Genomic DNA, 21,401 nt, shown 5'->3' with positions numbered 1-21,401 from the left:
AGCGCCATACAAAATCAGAGATTAAGAAGGTCGGAGATCAGAAGGCAGAAGTTCGTGCTCGAAAGTTAAATTTCGAGGCACGAAGATCGAAAATTGGAGGCAGAACTTGAAGTCGAAGGCCGAAGTGCAAGCATAAAAGTTCGTGCTCGGGTAATCTTGGCCGCTTCACGGAAGCCGAATGTTCGAAGTTCTAAAAAAATTGAAGAAAATCGATTTGAGTCGAACTTTTGATCTCAATGAAATCAGAAATTGATGGTGAGAAATTGATGTGTGCTAGAAATTTACGGGCATTCGGATTTGTTTCGTGGATTCCTCGGCTCGATTGATTGGCCGTGTAGGAAGATTTTGTTGGATCATAGTTCCGATCGGTGAACAGGAACGCGACAGAAATGTTGGGAGGTGTACGCGTGCCGCTGGCTGCGAGCTATTAATTACGTACTTCGACCGTGCAGGATTTACGGTGCACTCGGCGCAACTCGTTAAAATTTCTCATAACCATGTCGTTTACCTCCGACAGTGATAATTGCCGCAACTTAGGATCCAACCCTTGCCGCGGTGGTTGAGCACGCTTCGCGTGGAACTTTTTGTCTTTCCTCCGTACAAAATCATTTCGGGAGCACGGCGAAACATACCGGAAACGAAAACACGGAGATGAATTACAGAGCAACGTTCCCCCGTTCATCGACTAATTCATTCCATCATTTGTATTAATTGACAAACTGTTCTTAACCCTTTCCTTACGGCAGCCCGCTCCGCTGGAGTGACGCCACTGAACGGGGCACCGCGCCGCGAAGTGTGCACGTCGGTAGTCTTCGCTATTTGGCCTACCGCCGACTATAGTCGGCACCCGTAACGAAAGGGTTAAGAAGTGTTCGGCCGTCCAGGTAAAGGGCCTAGCCGATTAAGATGGTCAAAACTGCCCTTACAGGTTTTTCAATGATTAATGAACCATTCGAAAGCTGACCCAGAAAACCCCTCTGAGCAAAATTTCAACCCCCTATCTTGCCCGTGAGGGTAGTTACAGGGTAAATTAGATTTCGCGCTTTTCCGCGCATTTCCCACACTCTGATGCTTCCTAAAATTCTGAAAAAAATGTGGCATATTTTGGATCCTAAGACAGATTTTTGCGAATTTTTTCAGATTTTTTTCTTGCAAACTGTGGTCGTAAAAAATGAAAAACCTCCAAAAAATCGGAAAAATGTACATTTCTCAAAAATATGAAAACATGCTATTTTGCTGTTTAGTTAAAATAATATCATTAAATTCGAAGTAAAATCGGAGTAATATAAATAAAAGTTAGTTAAAAATGTTACCTAAATATTTTTAAAACATTACAAAAATATTGTTAAAATCACATGAATAAACCATATAAGAAATTGAAAAAATAAAGATGATGTATGGAAAAAAAACTTTTCCAACGACGCGATTCGAGGAGCCCCAGCGTATCCGCTCCGTAGTCCGACGCCTAAACCGATGTGCCAACCGGCGATGTTGTAAACGTTGCGAACATTCTGGTATATACTGCACAAAATACAATTCAATTTTTCTCTTAAAACATGTCTTAGGTCAAACACTTACTTGTTTCAATGTAATAATGCTTAAGATGACTTAATATATCCCTGCGGTAAAACCAACAAGTGCAACTTTCCTCCTAATAGCAGAAACGACGAAAAAATTCGGTTTTTCTTGTTTTTGACAAGGACTTTTTGAGGTTTTTCATTTTTTACGACCACAGTTTGCAAGAAAATAATCTGAAAAAAATCGCAAAAATCTGTCTTAGGATCCAAAATATGCCACATTTTTTCAGAATTTTAGGAAGCATCAAAGTGTGGGAAATGCGCGGAAAATCGCGAAATCTGATTTACCCTGTAACTACCCTCACGGGCAAGAGAGGGGGTTGAAATTTTGCTCAGAGGGGTTTTTCTGAGTCAGCTTTCGAATGGTTCATTAATCATTGAAAAACCTCTAAGGGCAGTTTTGACCATCTTAATCGGCTAGGCCATTTAATGAAGAGGCGATTGGAATCGAACCGCGCATGTGCAAGCAGAAGGGGATGAACGAATTTAAATATTCGCGGCACTGTATTAGGTAATAAGCTGCGCAGTTAATTGACTGCAGAACGTTACAGATATTTACAGTATCGAAATCTGTTCCCATGCATACCTCAGTTGGACTCCGGCTCCAGCCGTGTGGTGTCAGTTCTCGTGGGTATCAGTCGTGTATAGTTTGTATGGTGGTGTAGTTAGTGATGGTGTGTAGTTAGTGTATAAAAAATAATAAGAAGAACTGTGACATAACTTAAATAATGTCTAAAAATATAAATAATTTGAAAAGAAAGTATTGTTGGGCTACGGAGGAAGAGCCACCCCATAAGAAACAGAAGATAGACGATGTACATGTTATAAGTGTACTACTAGAAAACCTTAAATTATCTGAAGGTACGGTGCTCTTCTTTTACTATTGCAAGAGACTTTTTTACTGTTGTCACTTAGAACAAAACGTGCCGTCGAAAAACAAAACGCTATTGCCAATCGAGTGACATCGACGCGGCTCAGCGTCTCGCGCAGAGAAGCGAAGCCGCTCACGCACACTTGCATCTCGTATTACATTTCCGTTTAACCGGATATAATTTTACAATAAGGAGGAGATAAATGCCACTCTACTTCTTACGATGTTAGACATTGTTGTATTTGTACTTTATAATTTTGGGAATTGAACAGTTCTGTAAGTAGGTTCTTCGCTCCTGTAAAATTCGTTCCATTGTCGGAATATACGTTTTTTGGTTTGCCGTTGTCTCGATGAGAATCTTTTGAATGCTGCTAGAAATGCTTCGGTAGTGTCAGTGATCTTCGGTAGTGTCAGTTGCCAGTGATCTGGCTAGTTCTAAATGAACCACCTTTGTTAGAAAACATACAAAGACCGCGACATAGGCCTTTAATCGTTTTTGGTGTCGGAAACGTTTTTCCTTGACGAATAGTGGCACACAGTAATCAATGCCAACGGTTTCAAACGGTCGAGCGGGTATTACCCGATCCTTGGGAAGGTCAGCCATCAGTGATAATTGCCGCAACTTAGGATCTAACCCTTGCCGCGGTGGTTCAGCACGCTTCGCGTGGAACTTTCTGTCTTTCCTCCGTACAAAATCGTTTCGGGAGCACGGCGAAACATACCGGAGACGAAAACACGGAGATGAATAATGGGGTAGCGGAGCGTCGACGGAAATCGACGAGGCTTTGCATCATTTATTCGTGTTTTGAGCTCGAACTATACCGGAACCGTGCGTCGCTGAATTAACCATTTCGTTCTCACGGACGTGTTATGACGCGCCGCCGATACTGTTCGTACAGATCACAGACGCGTTATCACGCAACGCAATTTTGCTTCCGCGGTGCCACGGACGTGTAAATACGCGACGCAATGCCGTTCGTACGATGCTAGACACGACATATCTCGCGTGTTTCTTTATTAGATTAAGTGCTTTAATTCGAAAAACTATTAATTCTGGGAACGGTATAGTTAAAGAAAAACATTGATTTCAGGATATTTTAAATTTATTGTTTCCGTGTGTGATATAATTCGAAACATGGAACCACACATAACGCAACATCAGAATTTTCACAATAGTATCTTGTTTCTTTGCGGATACATTTTATTTTGCACCATACACAACGCACACTTAAACGACATAGAAATAAGCGGTGTCCTCGGACGGAGCAAAGACAAGCCCGCGTGTTTTCACGTCCGTGGCACCGCGGAAGCGAAATTGCGTCGCGTGATAACGCGTCTGTGATCTGTACGAACAGTATCGGCGGTACGTCTTAACACGTCTGTGACATACGAACGGTATCGACGTCGCGTGATAACACGTCCGTGAGAACGAAGTGGTTAAGGATACTCTTTCATCAAATCGTTCAAGCGGGTCACAGTTACAAATGTTATGAAATAGATCGCTTCAAAATTTACAGACAAGTTTACACGCCTTAAGACTATCTTTTTGTCTGTTTAATTTTGGACTTCTTCTGAAAGAGTGACACTTGCAAGTAGACTGCCGATCTTCATGCAAAATAAAAACTTCTAAATTATAAAATATTAATTCATTCATTTTAAAAAGTTGTATAAACCTGAAAATAATATGTTGACATCTTTAAATTGGTTTACTCTCACAACTGTCTACTTTTAAGAATCTCGTGACGTACACGAACTGTACGTCAGTCTACGTCATAAAAAATTCCTGCATAATGTCACATCATGCCCGGATACATTGCAAAAAGATTTTTAATTTCAAATCGTTTAAATTTCCTCTGCTAAATTTGTACAAATAACCTGCATCGAATGGTTCATTGAGAGGGTAATTTCATGAAATACAATATTAAATTTTTTACTCGGCGCATATCTGTGTCACGCAAATATCCTTTGTTACGATCGACTGAGGTACGATCCTGCGAGGTAATAAATTTTTTGTACCGAAAATCTCGGTCACTGGAGTTGTAATACAGCGTAACTAAATTTTTTGTCCCCCTCCTGCTGAGCACTGCAAGCTAGCTACGAATAATAATTGATGGAACGTATCCTCTTTGTCTCCTCCTCGTTTTTCTCCATATTCATATTAAAAACCATTGCGTAATAGTCCGATGCAGAAAGTTTCTGGCGTGTAGCAAAACATGTTACGAACTCCTCACTCATAAATTGTCAAACATCAGCCTTATTCGCTTTTAAATTAAAAGCGAGGTATTAAAAGCGAGCGATTGAAATTGATATTTGTCGTTTGTTCGATCCCACCGAGATTTTCTCTTTACATTTAGTTAATCGTCGCGAGGCAACAGCTGCCTAAGGTTAAAGCTGAAAGCCATAAATTATGCCCTGCTCCGATTTCTAGCCATCCTTCGAAAATTAGAAGAATGCTAATTCTCGAGTGGCCGTACGCACGGCTCTCGAGGGTTTTTTAGCCGATGGCATTGGAAAGTGGCCATAAAAGTTCAATCCGGGAAATCCTCGCTCCGCGTACCACCCGCAATGTACCGGAGGTCCCGGATTCGAACAAAGCGGGCCTTATAGCCCGCTCAGGCGTCGACCAGGCCAAGAGCTCAACCCCTCTTATGCCACACGTGCGCGTGCCCCTTAACCGTCGTCACCGGACCCAAGCTAACGGGCAATAAATTCGTTCTCGAGCCACTTAGGCTAAATACTCGGGCTGTTCCGGGGTCCTGCAATTCCTTTTTTTTTTTCAATTTTCCTGGTTTGACTTGTGGGTGGAGACTTCCTCCTCCACCGGTGAGGGTTGTCCGGAAGATTCTTCCCCTTCAGGTCAGCCAGCGAATGAGAAAGACTTTCCCCCCAAGTTGGGATGTTTTCTTGGCACCACCGAGGTGACCAGCGAGCGGACTCCGGGACAGAAGACAGACTTCATCAAGACTTCAATCGTTACTCGTTAGATTACAACAAGACTTCGTTCGTTACTCGTTAGACTACAATCGGACTCGGAAAGACTACAACGAGACTTCAGCGAGATTTCAACTTAGATTCGACACTCGTTCGACTGACGTTCGACTCGCGCACGAAGACTCGCTATAAACTCGTCTCCATTACTCGGAAATTCTTCCACATTTCTTGTACCGCGAGAGTCTACTGGCTCCGTGAAACAGTTGCCCAAAGTTAATTCCGCAGGCAACAATTGTTATTTGTTACGTTTAATAAAGACATATTTAAACCCGAACGAAACAATTCATCATTTTTATGAGCGAGCGTGTTAACGATGAAAAGAAAGATCCATTTGTAATCTGGAAAAAGCTGCCTAAGCTATCTAAAGCGTCTAATAAATCTTTCCGGCGTGGCATTCGCGAAGAAAATTCACGTAGCCTTGGCATTTGTTCGTAGGTTCGACTGTGGAAGTGGTGTCGGCATCGCCAGGAGCTCGCAGACCGTTAAGCTGAACGAATGGAATACGTTGACTGCCTACAGATACCGATGGGATGCTTGGCTGCAGCTGAATCAAGAGAGACGTGTCGATGGCAGATCTAAGGTAAGAACCCTTTATCCCTACGACGTTGTTGACGAGAACGAATTGCGTTCGTGAACGATTCCGGGGTGGAATAGGCTCGATCTCTGCAAATTCGCTTCAATTTCCTAACACGCGTCGCGAATCCGTCTTATCCCTCTTCGAACTTATTAAAATCTCATCGATGACCGCTAACGGATAACCTCCCCCAAGATCAACAATATTATTCTGCTACTCGATCTTCCCACATCACATATAAAAACAATTTCCCATTTAACCCTGGACAACTAAACATTCGTCTAATAGTTAATTCGAATATAAGGTAATGCAAGTATCAGTGAATTCAAATATAAGCTGATTCCAATCTAAGTAAATTTCAATATAAGTTAATTCATATTAAAGATATTTGAAATATAAGTTGATTCGAATATAAGTTAATTTCAATATAAGCTAATTCAAATACAAGTTAATTAAAAAATAGATTTTGAACGCTTTTCTGCTTTTTCATTAAGAACTAATAATACGCCTCTTATTGGTTACTGATCTAACTCGTGCTACTTCGTTCGAAATACACGCAGGAAATATAAAAATACGGTTTCGATTCGTAGTCTGTATCGAATGATTAGTAACACTGATTTAAATGCAGTTATCGCGCCGAATTCGATTACGCAAGCGATCGCGCGTCGAACTCGAGATACGCGTCGGCGAATAATTGACGAAATGGAGAAACCGCAAGCCGTTCGGAATTATACTCGACTTCGCGATTATTTCGCTCGATCGGAAACACTCCTTGCGAGGCGCAACCGCGTCGGCGGTATTTGTTACGGGATGTGCGCGCGATTTGCTGAAACGGAGACCGGCAGAGAGGAACGGATGAATTTAATCAGATACATTTAACTGCGAAATTCGTCGAATTGTTAGAATATCGAGTGCGACGCTCCTGTCGGTGTTATAGCGCACCGTCGCGTCGCGTCGTCCTCGGAAATTCCTTTGTAATTGCTCGACTGGAAAATAATTACGGCGACGTGTAACCGGTACGCACTTGCGGTTTACACGATACCTTCTACCGAATGGAGTTGTTATTTTCCTCAACGAAGTTGCGCGTAGCGTTCCCGTATCCGTCGCGTTTTGTATTTCTGCGTGGAATCGCACGAATTCGGCAGAAATAGATCTCGACTGAGATCTGAAATGCCTAAATAAAAAAAAAAAAAATGGCACGAATTCGTTCGTTCAACGGCTGGTTCCCTACGATTATTCCTCAAGACACCGACGGCACGGAATTTTACGACGTTAATTACACCGGTTCGCCGTATCTCCGATATTCTTTTTCCCACTTTCTTCCTTCTCGTTTGAACACCCCCTGCCTTGCAATTCGTTTCGCGACTCCGCTGCCTCCGCTAGCAATTTGATAGAAGGAAATAGGATTCCGCGTTTTCCTGTTGGCCACATTTATTGCAAAAATTAAACATTAATGTTGGAAAACCGCAGTGTCTGAATCCGACCCAATTATTAATATATAACATTTATTTTTGGTAGAATTTATAAAATGTGCACTGCGGCAAATATTAATTTCAGTCCGATTCCTGTGGCCATAAATTCAATCATAAATTGTAGAAATTCGTACAGTTTATATGTAGACATATTTATTTTGTAACATATTAATACATATTTATTTTTATACGTAGGGAAATATTGATTTTTGTTTCATTCTAGTATTTATAAATTGAACCATAAATTTTATAAATATCTACGCTGTATATCTAAATATACAGCCACATCAAATCTGTCTATGCAAAATATTTGGAAGTAAAAGGTATAACCGGCTATTGTCGTTCCAAATCTCTCTCCAAAAATATGAATTCACATGAGAGCTCCATTTGTTTATTAATTTAGTTCGGAACCTTCGGCACGACACCTTCTATCGTCAAGGTAATTGTGAAAGGGCTCCAATTCATTCTCGGTCACAAAGCATTTTTCTCGGTCCACAAATTCTCGGGCGTTCGGAAAGTTAGGAGCGTTAAAATTCGCAGGCTCTGCAGGACCATGTTCAATAAACGTTTCGCCACCGTAATTACGGAGCAACGTTCCCCCGTTCATCGACTAATTCATTCCATAATTTTTATTAATTGACAAGAAGTGTTCGGCCGTCCAGGTAATTTTCAGCGCAAAGATACGAGGGCAGGAAGGTGGAGTAGTTTTACCCGGGAAAGTTCAAAGAACAAGACTCTTAAAACCGAGAAATGTTTTCCAGTCGATACATAAAATACTCCAATTAAGAAGTTCGCGAATTTATTGGAACTTTGTTTTTTCTCTCCAGTGAATTTTAAATGCGGCGCTCGCGAGAAGTTGGTTCAAAAAGAAAAAAGAAATCCACCCCTCTCCCCCCTCTCCCCCCTCTCCACCCCCTCTCTCTCTCTCTATAGAGACGATTGTTGGAAGGGGAAAAATGAAACGCATGAGTAACAAACGTAATTACCCCATCCCCGGGGAAGATTTGATTAGGCAAGTATGTGACCTAATTCCGTGAAACACAATCCTAAGCATTTGACCTTTAACGTTCTCTCCAATAGCAAAACGTTATAATGTTCTTCGGAATCGTTCCCCATAATTCACTTGAAAATTTAATGAAGAGGCGATTAGTGCATGTATCGATCAACTGCGGACATAATTAAGTCCAGAAAAGAGGAAACATGTACAGATTCGAAATCTGTTGTCATGGGAGTCTGTGCCCAGCAGCCGACGTGGGAACATCTGTGATGCGTGTATAGTGAGTGTGCGTGTACAAGTGTATAAAACTTTTAAAATATTAAAAGATATTAAAGAATATTAAAAGAAGAACTGTGGTTGCAAGGGGGCGTGCACTTTTCCGGTCGGCACTTGCACTCGAACCGGTAATGGTACCAGCAAACTCTTGCTCCGGAAGATGACCTTGCACGCCTTGCACTATTTCGAGATCGAGACCGCGGGCGATATTGTCTTTTGGGGGATCATCCTCGCGATTTCGATAGCTCAGCTATGTGGAGTTCCATAGCTTCGAGTCGTTTCAACAACACGTCCATCGCACTTTCCGGCACAAGACTTGCGACACTCGGTCGACTCGTCCCTTCGTGGATTTGATCGGCAATTTCTGCCAGTTTATTCGGCTGGAGATCAGTCCGTGCCGTAACGATCGCGCGGAATCTGATTCGGAAGTCTACTCGCCCACAAAGTTCGCAAGAAGTCTTCGTTCACTGTCGCAGCCGCCAAATTGCGCATATGCCGGAGGAACTGTGAAGGCGTACTGTCGCCCATTTCTTCTTGTTCGAGGAGCTACCGTATACGCTGGCTCTGCGATGCTGACAGTCGAATTATTAATTCGCGTTTCAGCGTTCCATATTTGTCGGTCGTTGGTGGATTCTTGAGGATGTCCGGTACCTCAGTCGCGTATTATGGTTTCAATTGCGACATGATATAATAGAACTTCGTTGAATCCGCCGTTATACTGTTCAGGAGGAATTGTGCTTAAACTTTTAAGTAAAAGTGTTTACCCGGCGACTGCCAGCCGAGAACTGCCATGAGAACAGATTTCGATTCTGTAAATATATTTCTCGGTCCACAAATTCTCGGGCGTTCGGAAAGTTAGGAGCGTTAAAATTCGTAGACTCTGCAGGACCATGTTCAATAAACGTTTCGCTACCGTAATTACGGAGCAACGTTCCCCCGTTCATCGACTAATTCATTCCATAATTTTTATTAATTGACAAGAAGTGTTCGGCCGTCCAGGTAAATTTGAGCGCAAAGATACGATCGCGAGAGCGTTTCGCGCCGGATCTTGATTGTTGGAGATCCGTTTTCGAATAACGTTGGATATCGGCCGATGCGATCCATGTGACTAGACATCCGTGTGAATAGTGCTGGATATCGGCCGATGCGATCCATTTGTGATTCGATTTAGCAACTGAATGTTGGATATCGGCCGATACGATCCAAGTGACTAGACATCCGTGTGAATAGTGCTGGACATCGGCCGATGCGATCCATTTGTGATTCGATTCAGAAATGGACGACGCGTCGGTTTCGTCTCGTATGATTGTATGTGAGCGATCGCGAGAGCGTTCGCGTCGGATCTTGGTTGTTGGAGATCCGTTTTTGAACGGACTCGGAACTGAATGTTCACGTTTGAAAGAAAACTTGAGAGTGACTTCGATTTTCCGTTCTTCCGTCTCGTGAGGCTCCTCTATGTATTGAGAGGGCGGTCCTCGTGGAAGAGGAAGTGCACTGATTGGTTATGCTGAATGGTGCGTTACCCAATCAGCGCATCCTTGACTGATTGTCACCCTGTTTAGGTGAGCTCAATGGGCCTTGCTCTGGAGAGCGTAAGCTGATGCCGGTCTCTCAACAAGGCTGACCCTCGACACTTTTGAACAGTGCTCGTTTGTTTTGAGTGATCCTTCGTAGGACTTAATTTATGACGTTCCGTAACCGTAGGAAGTGAAAACAAACGAAAGACAGGCTGTGATGCGAGCCTGGATGGTCGTCACTGTTGCGCCGTGCCTAATCGTTGAAAGTGATCACTTAGTTACCAGCGTATCGTACACAATTGTCCGAAGGCAAGCACCACTTGAATTGTTCCTTGCGACGGAACAATGGATATAATTTAACAAAGAGTTCAGCTGTTTCGTAGGCATACGTTTTAAATTTGTCAGCATCGATAATAAAACCACACGATAACACTTTCAAAATGGTTGCAAATCTAGTAATTAAGGTTCCATCAAGTCCAGTAATCGATGCAGATACTTCTGGATTCCTGAAAAACCTTCGGGCGGTATTTCCATCATTGGTAGACCCGAAACCTTGCTTTGTTTGGTCTACCAACAGTCCAGTTTCATCTCTAAATCTCTTTATTATATGATTTTTTCTCTTTATCAGAAGATTTTTCTTCTCTTCGCCTCTGACTTTCCATTGCTTTATATCCAATCGATAGGACACATGAATGAGGCATTCAAAAAACCTTATCCATGCGTGAAGGGTTGATAGACCAAATGTGACTGCTTCATTTTTTACTGATTTAGTTTTCGCTAGCTCGAGATTATTCATTTCTGACGGTTTCGCATCACACAGGTAACACTTCCCAGATAGCACGCAGACGTCTTAAAGACGTTTATGCGGTCGGCCGCCCTCTTCAGCAATAATTGTATTGACGTTTCTGAGTCTCTCTTACTGCCGTGGACATTGGCCCTTTTTGCAGCACCTTGAATAAGAATTTCTTTTTTTAGTGATTTGCATACGAATCATCGTTATTACGGTAACACCAAATTAAGGGTAATAATTACACATTACGAGCTCCGCGATCTTGGAGCAGTGGAAGGGTTTCTTCCCTTTCCTCCCCATCCAACTGTACTGTAGAGCAACTTCATTGGTTAGGAGGGTCGTCAGTACTCTCTTCACGAAGGAATACATATTGTCTCCTCCTATTTTAGACATTTCCGTGACCTAAAATAAAATTTTATTAATAGGACATTCTGTTAACTAAATGAAAATGAAAGATCAATTACTTTTAGTTTATTTATTACATCTGTAAATTGTACTTACTCCATAATCAAATTCCTCCGGATTGCTTAGAATTTCTTGAAGCAACGTTACCTCTTCTAACGATTTTAGCGGGAATTTGTTGAGAAACGACACTCTGCGAGATCCTCCTGCGTTATTGATGTGTGTTGTCTCCTTCAGTGCTCGCACCTCTGCTAATACTTCTGTGAGCAGAACTCTTGTTAAATGATTCTGCTCTATTAGTGTTTTTAACATTCCATCTCTTTTTTGGCACCCCTTGCAGCAGTTATTTTCCGTTTGCTCTCCTATTAATTGTTTGTTAGATATTATATTTTTTAAAGTGAACTTATTTATCTGTAAAATATTTTTCTTAACTTACCAATACTACACTGCTTATCGTAATGTACCTCATTCTCCGCGTTCCTTTTTTTTTTTTTATCGTGAGGAAATGTTTTATATTATACATACCCTGACTCCCTGGGGGAAGCCGGGGTTATGTGGGACTCTCCCCGGAGGGCGGAGAGCTTCCTTTCCCCAAACCCCCCACGGATCCCCCTCCCCAATCGAGGAGGGACGAACCGACAGCCCCCCCCCCCCCACACCGGGAAATTAATCCGGGGTGTGTCGGCCTATCACGGGGGGAGCTATCCTCCCCCCCCCCGGGGGCCCGGGTCAGCTCACACCCCGGGCCCCCAAGTTCACCCCCCCCCAGTTGTGGGGGCAGCACTCCGCGTTCCTTCATACGGTCTAACTGTGCCATCATACTCATCCAGAGATCTAATTACATATCTATCGTTACGCAATATGTACTTTCACAACTTTATACGGTCCTTTCATATATGGAATTAATTTCTTTGGTGCTCCTGGCTTATTCTCAAAATTTCTAATCATGACATAACTACCTTCCTGAAATTTGTGTGGTTCTTTATGGTGTTTATCAAAATAATCTTTATTATACTCCTGGGAGCGTTCTATATTCTGTGCCGCTTTAGTTCTATCCATCTCAAGATCACGCGTTTCTATATTTACATCCGATTCTAAATATTCCGCAATTCCATCGATTATTTTTCCTTTTTGTTTCACGCCGAATAACAGTTTACTTGGTGTCTGACCCGAGCTCTTATTGATAGTATTATTTATTGCATATTCAACGTCACTAATAACTTTATACCAACATTTGTCTTTCTCACTATCCGTCAGCTTTCCTAGCATCGGACCTAGGGTTCGATTAATTCGTTCCACCTGCCCGTTCGCTTTGGGTGTTGCTGTCGCTACTAGAATATGTTCTGTATTATTGTCTTTCAAAAAGTCCTTAAATTCTGCCGGAGTAAAACATGTTCCTCTGTCTGAAATAATTACGCGTGGTCTACTGTAATTACAAAAGTATTGGCTTAAACAAGCAATTGCTTCTTTACTGGTTGTGTCTTTAACCGGATATAATTTTACAACGAGGAGGAGATAAATGCCACTCTACGGCTTGCGATGTTAGATATTGTTGTATCTGTTCTTTACAATTTTCGGAATTGAACAGTTCTGTAAATAGGTTCTTCGCTCCTATAAAATTCGTTCCATTGTCGGAATATACGTTTTTTGGTTTGCCGCGTCTCGATGAGAATCTTTTGAATGCTGCTAGAAATGCTTCGGTAGTAAGATCACTGGCTAGTTCTAAATGAACCGCCTTGGTTAGTATTGTTAAATAGGAATATAACAGGGGGTGCGGAGTGGTAGGAAAGTCATCGGAAACAACAGTAAACGAGAGGAGTGTATATTGTAACAATTACATTGGTGTATACATGCGACACGATGTCTCTGCTACGACGACTGTCGAAAGACTGAAAATCCCGCATCGCTATATCGCACAGTGTCGGTTTCGTTGGATCGATTTTGTTGAGTTTATTCATTTTATTCACTAGTATTATAATTTGTTTAAGTTTATTATTGTTAATTTTACATATGATTCATTTATTATTAATTTTGTTCTAAACTTGTTAGTTTTTAAAAATACATTTGTTAATTTTTAATAATAAATTTTTTTTTTTAATTTTTGTTTTTGCTAAAATTATAAACTATATTGGTAAATATAATTTTCTGTAAATCCTCTATATATGCAATAATAACCGTGTTACGTCCTCCGACTCCCTTTGGTATTGATCAGAAGCCGTTAGAGCCGAAAACGGACGAGCGGTAACCCGTTCTCGAGGCGGGGATCGCTTGATATCGCCTATGGAGAAGGGTTGATAACCCGTGTCGTAAGGAGAGGGAAGGTGCTGCAGGTTCTGGGTTATTTCGTTAAATAAATTGTTTTCCTAACGATTTTGTAGCAGGAGTAACGAAACAAGGGGGAAGGCGTACGATTCTGTGTAGGAATCGGGCACGTGCACATGCATGAATGCATGGGAACGTGACAACCAAACCACAAGAAGTGCCGACAACAGGCGATTTGTCCGCACTGTGCGCCGACTCGAGCACCCGCCAATAGCAGGGCGGCGCGGTGGATTACGCGCAGCCAATCCCAAAAAATCAGTTATTCGTATGTGTAAATGACTGTCTCGTATATAAGAGACCCGGAAGGGGTTAAAACGAACGAGATCCGCGATTTTAAGTTGACCACGGGTGTCACGTTGATATAATATAAATAAATAAATGTGTAAATTCCGGACAAGAAATTAATTAACAACAGCGGGCAGCAGAAATAATTTTAAATGAAAACCAAGGCTGTGGAGTCAGGTCCCGCAAACCGTGCACTTTACCGCAGTTAGTAGTTGCAAAATAAATAGAATTGACCATTAGAGAAGGATTTATCGTTAACGATACAGATACGAATATAGCTGCGGGGAAATTGGCTTCCCTTGATATAATTTTCTGCCGGCGAAAAGGGCCGTATTCTCCGTGTACGGTTCCCTTTAAATTCCAAGCCGGCTGACGTCTTTAGAGACGAGCAAATCTTTTCACTACTCCCCGTGTATTCTTAACTCGGTGCGCCCCGACGTCATCGTTATTCACCTGCATGCAATTCCATCCCGCGATACGCATCTCCCCCCCCCGCCCCCTCCCCGCGATACGCATCTCCCCCCCCCGCCCCCTCCCCGCGATACGCATCTCCCCCCCCCCCGCCCCCTCCCCGCGAAAACGTTATTTACCAATGAACTGCGGACTTAATTAAGTGCAAAAAAGTAAATATATTTACAATCTCATGGCTGTCCGAGACTGGCAGTCCGAGACCAGCATCCGCGGCGCAAGGGCTAGTATATATATGTCGGCGCTGTCGAAGGCAGAAGAACATTTAATTATTTAGTTTTGTTTTGTTTTCCTCGGCACGCGGCCGGGTATGGTAGGGCTCCTGAGAGGGGAGCGCGGCGGCGGGCAGATTGGTTTGCCGAGAGAGAAGGGAGCGACCAGGGGACATTTTCGAATAGATCGTCGAAAACGACGCTTGAAAGAACAATAGAAAAGATCGGACATATATATATAGTGTGTGTGTGTGTGTGTGTTAGTCAGTGTTATTACTTCATTTTAAATATGTTCATCGACGAAATAGATACATTAAAAAGAAAAATGCCATTTTCTGACGGCAGCGAGCAGCCAGCGAAGAGGATCAAGATAGACGAAGTAGAGGAAGTGAGGGTCCTCTTGGAGGGCCTTCGAATTTAAGTTAAGGTGCTCTTCTTTTACTATTGTAAGAGGTTCGATGATTTCTGTCCGGGTTTTATTGTGCGACTGACGCTGTTCCGGGTTTTATTGTGCGACATCGACGCGGCTTCTTCACACGTGCATCTCGTACTACAGTTCGGCCATCCTGACATAGTTCGGTCCCCGATCTCGCCGTCCCTTATATCGCGCCGCACAGTGGTTCCAATCGACGAATTAGGAGGAAAAAATCCTAAAATCATTTTTTCTATTGAGCCCAACACCGTTATTTAGAAATTTTTTCATTCTACATCGAACGAGACCATAATGAAGTCGATGCGATTAATAGTTTTCGAGATATGACATCTTCAGGTCGACATCTTCAGGACACGTGCACCGCTACGCGGGCGTTTGCTTTCGCCACCCCCATCTTGCCGCGTCTCCGCCATTCTTAATTGCCCCTGCGATCCTTGGGCCCAGTCCGAGCCCTTAGTCTCGGCTTTTCCCGCCCTCAACTTCCACGGAAGGGGAAATTTGGCAGTCAAGGGTAGGGAGAACCGAACTATCGGCAAGGTTCACTCGCCGTTTTTAGAATCAGAATTAACTGGACAGCAAGACTGGAAACGTCGCGCTCAAATCTTCGCTTTCGCCTGAACCGATAGCTGTCAGGCGACCAGTTGATCTCTCGTTTTGCACCGTAACCTTTGTAACGTGGACCTCCACTCGCCGCGTGGGAAGGCGGGGGCGGGGTCCACTCCGGGAATTTATGGGCTCAGAGGCCGGGCCGCGTACGGCCGTGAGTACGCGGTCCTCTCGGTACTAACCGATTCTCGAAGGTCCTCGGAAATCGAAAAGAGCCTGCTGCTCGGGCGCCAGGCACCGGAAGGGTGCCACGCGAAACGTGGACGAAGTCCGCCCTTAGCCGAAGCTGAGGGCGGGAGGTGAACCTTCGGGAACCGCGAGAATGTCGAGAGGCGCGAAAAGGGTCGGGGGCCCGGACACGGAAGGGAGCGAGGACAGCCCTCACGGCAGGGCGGATCGCGCAGGTGAAAAGATCGATAGTCGGGCTGGGCTCTACAATTTTATTGGCGTCGGTTTTTACAAAGCCGCGGCCACGTGGCCGCACCCGAGAGCCCGCGCTCTTCGTACAAAGTTTGCGGTAAGGTGGAGGGTTCGCAACGCGCTGTTGTCGATCGGTAAAATACGCCGCGGGGGTGCGAGAATAGCCCCTCGCCGAAGCGAGGGATTCGCGGCACGCAGGTGGTCGGCGCTATCACGGTATGACTGTCGCGGCGCGGTTTCGGTTCCGACGGACGGCGAACGCTCGGCGAAAACTTCGCGATAGACTACGCGACGGCTCGGTAGGAATGACGCGAAATGTAACGTAACAAACAGATGGTTGCAAACGGTAACGGCGGTAGCTCCTCCGAGGAAGACTTCCGCACGATATTTTCCCGGGAACTCGCTGCCGAGGCTCAAGGTACCGGTGAATTCGGTACTAGCGGAATGTCCGAGGCGAGAAGCGCCTCGGCGCGCGAAAACTCGGGGAACGAGACGCGATATTACGCGTCCGACGGGCGACCCGCGAGCTCGCGTTGCCGCGAGGGCACGGAATCGTCGTCGGCCGACCTCGTCGGTTCCCCGACAGAGCCTGGCGAACCAACTCGCGAAAAATACACGAAAACGGTCACTTAAGGTACCGTTCCTGCCGGTACTATTTCCGCCTTCTGTCGCGGTTCGGCCCGCCTCGCTCGGGATGGTATACCGGTTGTTCGGCTCTAGCGTCGTATCGGTATCGAGATCGTGATCCCGCGGTAGCTCGGTATTGGAACTGCACGCACTTCGCGTGTACGGTAATCGGAACGAGGTTCGGTAGTGCCGGCTACACGGCGCACAGTGGGCAATTTGGACGAAATCGGATTCAAAATCAAGGAACTTTCGATAGGAATGAGGTAGAGCGATGAAATTTTTTTTAAATGAAAGCTGAAACTTAGTAGAATATGGGAAAAATAGAGAGATTGTGGTCCGAACGTTTTTTAACCTCGAGAAAATTCGTTAAGCGCGCACAAATTCAAGAAAATGGTTAGTTTTTTCAATACCACGCCCGGAAAAAATTTTTTTCTAACATGCTATACATCATTTCCCATAGATTTTTTCACGCTGATTTCAAATCTGGTCTCAAAATTTGTCTACGACCTCAGGATTTTGCAAAAAATAGATTTTTGTGACAAAAACTAATGAAGTCATTTTTTCGTTGAAATGATTGGATGGTAATAATCTCCCTATTTTTCCCATATTCTACAAAGTTTCAGCTTTCATTTAAAAAAAATTTCATCGCTCTACCTCATTCCTATCGAAAGTTCTTTGATTTTGAATCCGATTTCGTCCAAATTGCCCATTGTGCGGCACGCGGCATACAGTGATCAATTTGGACGAAATCGAGATTATTCATTTCTGACGGTTTCGCATCACACAGGTAACACTTCCCAGATAGCACGCAGACGTCTTAAAGACGTTTATGCGGTCGGCCGCCCTCTTCAGCAATAATTGTATTGACGTTTCTGAGTCTCTCTTACTGCCGTGGACATTGGCCCTTTTTGCAGCACCTTGAATAAGAATTTCTTTTTTTAGTGATTTGCATACGAATCATCGTTATTACGGTAACACCAAATTAAGGGTAATAATTACACATTACGAGCTCCGCGATCTTGGAGCAGTGGAAGGGTTTCTTCCCTTTCCTCCCCATCCAACTGTACTGTAGAGCAACTTCATTGGTTAGGAGGGTCGTCAGTACTCTCTTCACGAAGGAATACATATTGTCTCCTCCTATTTTAGACATTTCCGTGACCTAAAATAAAATTTTATTAATAGGACATTCTGTTAACTAAATGAAAATGAAAGATCAATTACTTTTAGTTTATTTATTACATCTGTAAATTGTACTTACTCCATAATCAAATTCCTCCGGATTGCTTAGAATTTCTTGAAGCAACGTTACCTCTTCTAACGATTTTAGCGGGAATTTGTTGAGAAACGACCCTCTGCGAGATCCTCCTGCGTTATTGATGTGTGTTGTCTCCTTCAGTGCTCGCACCTCTGCTAATACTTCTGTGAGCAGAACTCTTGTTAAATGATTCTGCTCTATTAGTGTTTTTAACATTCCATCTCTTTTTTGGCACCCCTTGCAGCAGTTATTTTCCGTTTGCTCTCCTATTAATTGTTTGTTAGATATTATATTTTTTAAAGTGAACTTATTTATCTGTAAAATATTTTTCTTAACTTACCAATACTACACTGCTTATCGTAATGTACCTCATTCTCTTGCCCCTCTCCCTGTGATTCCTCGCCAACAGAGTGCGAACAAGTGACTGAAAATAAAATATATTTTGATTGAAAAGATATACTGATTACAGAACCAGAATGATTTACAACTATGAATGTAATATATAATGTTTTATAGACTGCTTCCGTTTGAATTTACATACCTATGTTCCTCTGTTTTTTCAAATCTGGAGCTGGGTAGAAAACTGCTGCCTCGTCAGAAGAGGTACTGTCTTCTAATTTAAACGTTGGCCTTTTTCGTCTCTCCAATGGTGACTCTGCCTCCGATTGCAGATCGCTCGTCTCCTCTGCGGCCTTTGCCTTGTTTCTGGCCTTCGTGTAGTCATCTAGAAGCATTAAACGAAAGCGTTACAAGCGTTATTATTTCAATTGTACATTTAGAGTGTATAATAATTGTAACTTACCGAAAGTGCTGTTTCTCAAAATCTTGACCTTGTACTTGGTCCATAAATTGTTACTGGCCTCCATTTTTTTGATTGCGGTCATCAAACGACCCCGTTGCAGTGGTGGCCAGTAACAATTTTCGCCCTCTAACCACTTTGTTGGCACTGCCTCCACGCTGGCATCTTCGATGAACTGAACCACCGTCCATGTTGCTGTTTCCATTGTTTACTTGCCAAGAATTGAAAAATACAGTCAAAATTTCTGTGGCATGACTGAGTAGTACTACAATCGACTTTGGCAGACGTCTTAAAGACGTCCGAAATAAGACAGAAATAATTGGACAAACAAGACAAGTTTAAGTTAGTGTGTGTGTTTAGTGTGTGTACTGTGTTTAGTGAGAAAAGTAAACCCATGTGCAACGACAGCAAAAAAGGAACAAAACGAAAATGTCCTTTTTCTGGCGAAATCGAGCCGCCAGACAAAAGAATAAAAATAGACTATGTAGAAACATTAACAATACTATTGGAGAAGCTTGAAATTGGTTAAGGTAAGGTGCTCTTCTTTTACTATTGTAAGAGCTATTCGGCCATCCTGACATAGTTCGGTCCCCGAACTCGCATTCCCTTACATCGCGCCGCTCACGCTATATACAAAGCTATCGCACATACACACAAACGTTTATACATACTCAATACAATATTCACACATGCATTCTCGCTCTCTTTCAAGTTCACATTTCACGCCAGGGCCGCATATTTTCAGCACTCCGCGTTCCTTTTTTTTTTTTTATCGTGAGGAAATGTTTTATATTATACATACCCTGACTCCCTGGGGGAAGCCGGGGTTATGTGGGACTCTCCCCGGAGGGCGGAGAGCTTCCTTTCCCCAAACCCTCCACGGATCCCCCTCCCCAATCGAGGAGGGACGAACCGACACCCCCCCCCACACCGGGAAATTAATCCGGGGGGTGTCGGCCTATCACGGGGGGAGCTATCCTCCCCCCCCGGGGGCCCGGGTCAGCTCACACCCCGGGCCCCCAAGTTCACCCCCCCCCAGTTGTGGGGGCAGCACTCCGCGTTCCTTCATACGGTCTAACTGTGCCATCATACTCATCCAGAGATCTAATTACATATCTATCGTTACGCAATATGTACTTTCACAACTTTATACGGTCCTTTCATATATGGAATTAATTTCTTTGGTGCTCCTGGCTTATTCTCAAAATTTCTAATCATGACATAACTACCTTCCTGAAATTTGTGTGGTTCTTTATGGTGTTTATCAAAATAATCTTTATTATACTCCTGGGAGCGTTCTATATTCTGTGCCGCTTTAGTTCTATCCATCTCAAGATCACGCGTTTCTATATTTACATCCGATTCTAAATATTCCGCAATTCCATCGATTATTTTTCCTTTTTGTTTCACGCCGAATAACAGTTTACTTGGTGTCTGACCCGAGCTCTTATTGATAGTATTATTTATTGCATATTCAACGTCACTAATAACTTTATACCAACATTTGTCTTTCTCACTATCCGTCAGCTTTCCTAGCATCGGACCTAGGGTTCGATTAATTCGTTCCACCTGCCCGTTCGCTTTGGGTGTTGCTGTCGCTACTAGAATATGTTCTGTATTATTGTCTTTCAAAAAGTCCTTAAATTCTGCCGGAGTAAAACATGTTCCTCTGTCTGAAATAATTACGCGTGGTCTACTGTAATTACAAAAGTATTGGCTTAAACAAGCAATTGCTTCTTTACTGGTTGTGTCTTTAACCGGATATAATTTTACAACGAGGAGGAGATAAATGCCACTCTACGGCTTGCGATGTTAGATATTGTTGTATCTGTTCTTTACAATTTTCGGAATTGAACAGTTCTGTAAATAGGTTCTTCGCTCCTATAAAATTCGTTCCATTGTCGGAATATACGTTTTTTGGTTTGCCGCGTCTCGATGAGAATCTTTTGAATGCTGCTAGAAATGCTTCGGTAGTAAGATCACTGGCTAGTTCTAAATGAACCGCCTTTGTTAGAAAACATACAAAGACCGCGACATAGGCCTTTAATCGTTTTTGGTTTCGGAAACGTTTTTCCTTGACGAATAGTGGCACACAGTAATCAATGCCAACGGTTTCAAACGGTCGAGCGGCTATTACCCGATCCTTGGGAAGGTCAGCCATCAGATAGTCCGGGGAATTTCGTGGGTTGGGCTTGAAACATCGTATACATTTCCGGATAATGAAACGGGTAGTATTTTTGCCATCAATGGGCAAGTACCGTTGTCGTACCGAATATATATGCTCCACACCACGAGAGAACCGTACCGCGTGAAAATCGACTTTCGTTCGTTGCTGCGCATCTTCGCCCTGATTGGTGGTATTCCCACTCCGTACGCTCCCTTCCCAATGCACAGCTATTTACACAGTTTACACAATATGGTCGAGATTTCCGATACCCTATGTAACCATGCTAATTCGTTTAATTACGGTCCGACGCGTATATGAAGTGGAGTGGGAGTTAAGAGGT

The 21,401-nt window shown here is 43.4% G+C and overlaps 1 protein-coding gene across 1 annotated transcript in view; it reads left to right on the top strand.

The window, feature by feature from the left end:
- Positions 1-21,401, top strand: part of LOC143354813 (pikachurin) — a 294,755-nt gene that overhangs the window by 223,150 nt on the left and 50,204 nt on the right. The window contains exon 6 of the mRNA XM_076789159.1: positions 5,875-6,019. Within this exon, the coding sequence (XP_076645274.1) occupies positions 5,875-6,019 (145 nt within the window). The remainder of the gene's footprint in view (positions 1-5,874; positions 6,020-21,401) is intronic.

The sequence above is a fragment of the Halictus rubicundus genome, chromosome 6 (genome assembly GCF_050948215.1).
Source record: "Halictus rubicundus isolate RS-2024b chromosome 6, iyHalRubi1_principal, whole genome shotgun sequence".
NCBI lineage: Eukaryota > Metazoa > Arthropoda > Insecta > Hymenoptera > Halictidae > Halictus > Halictus rubicundus.
This window is presented reverse-complemented; position numbering and strand designations above follow the sequence as displayed.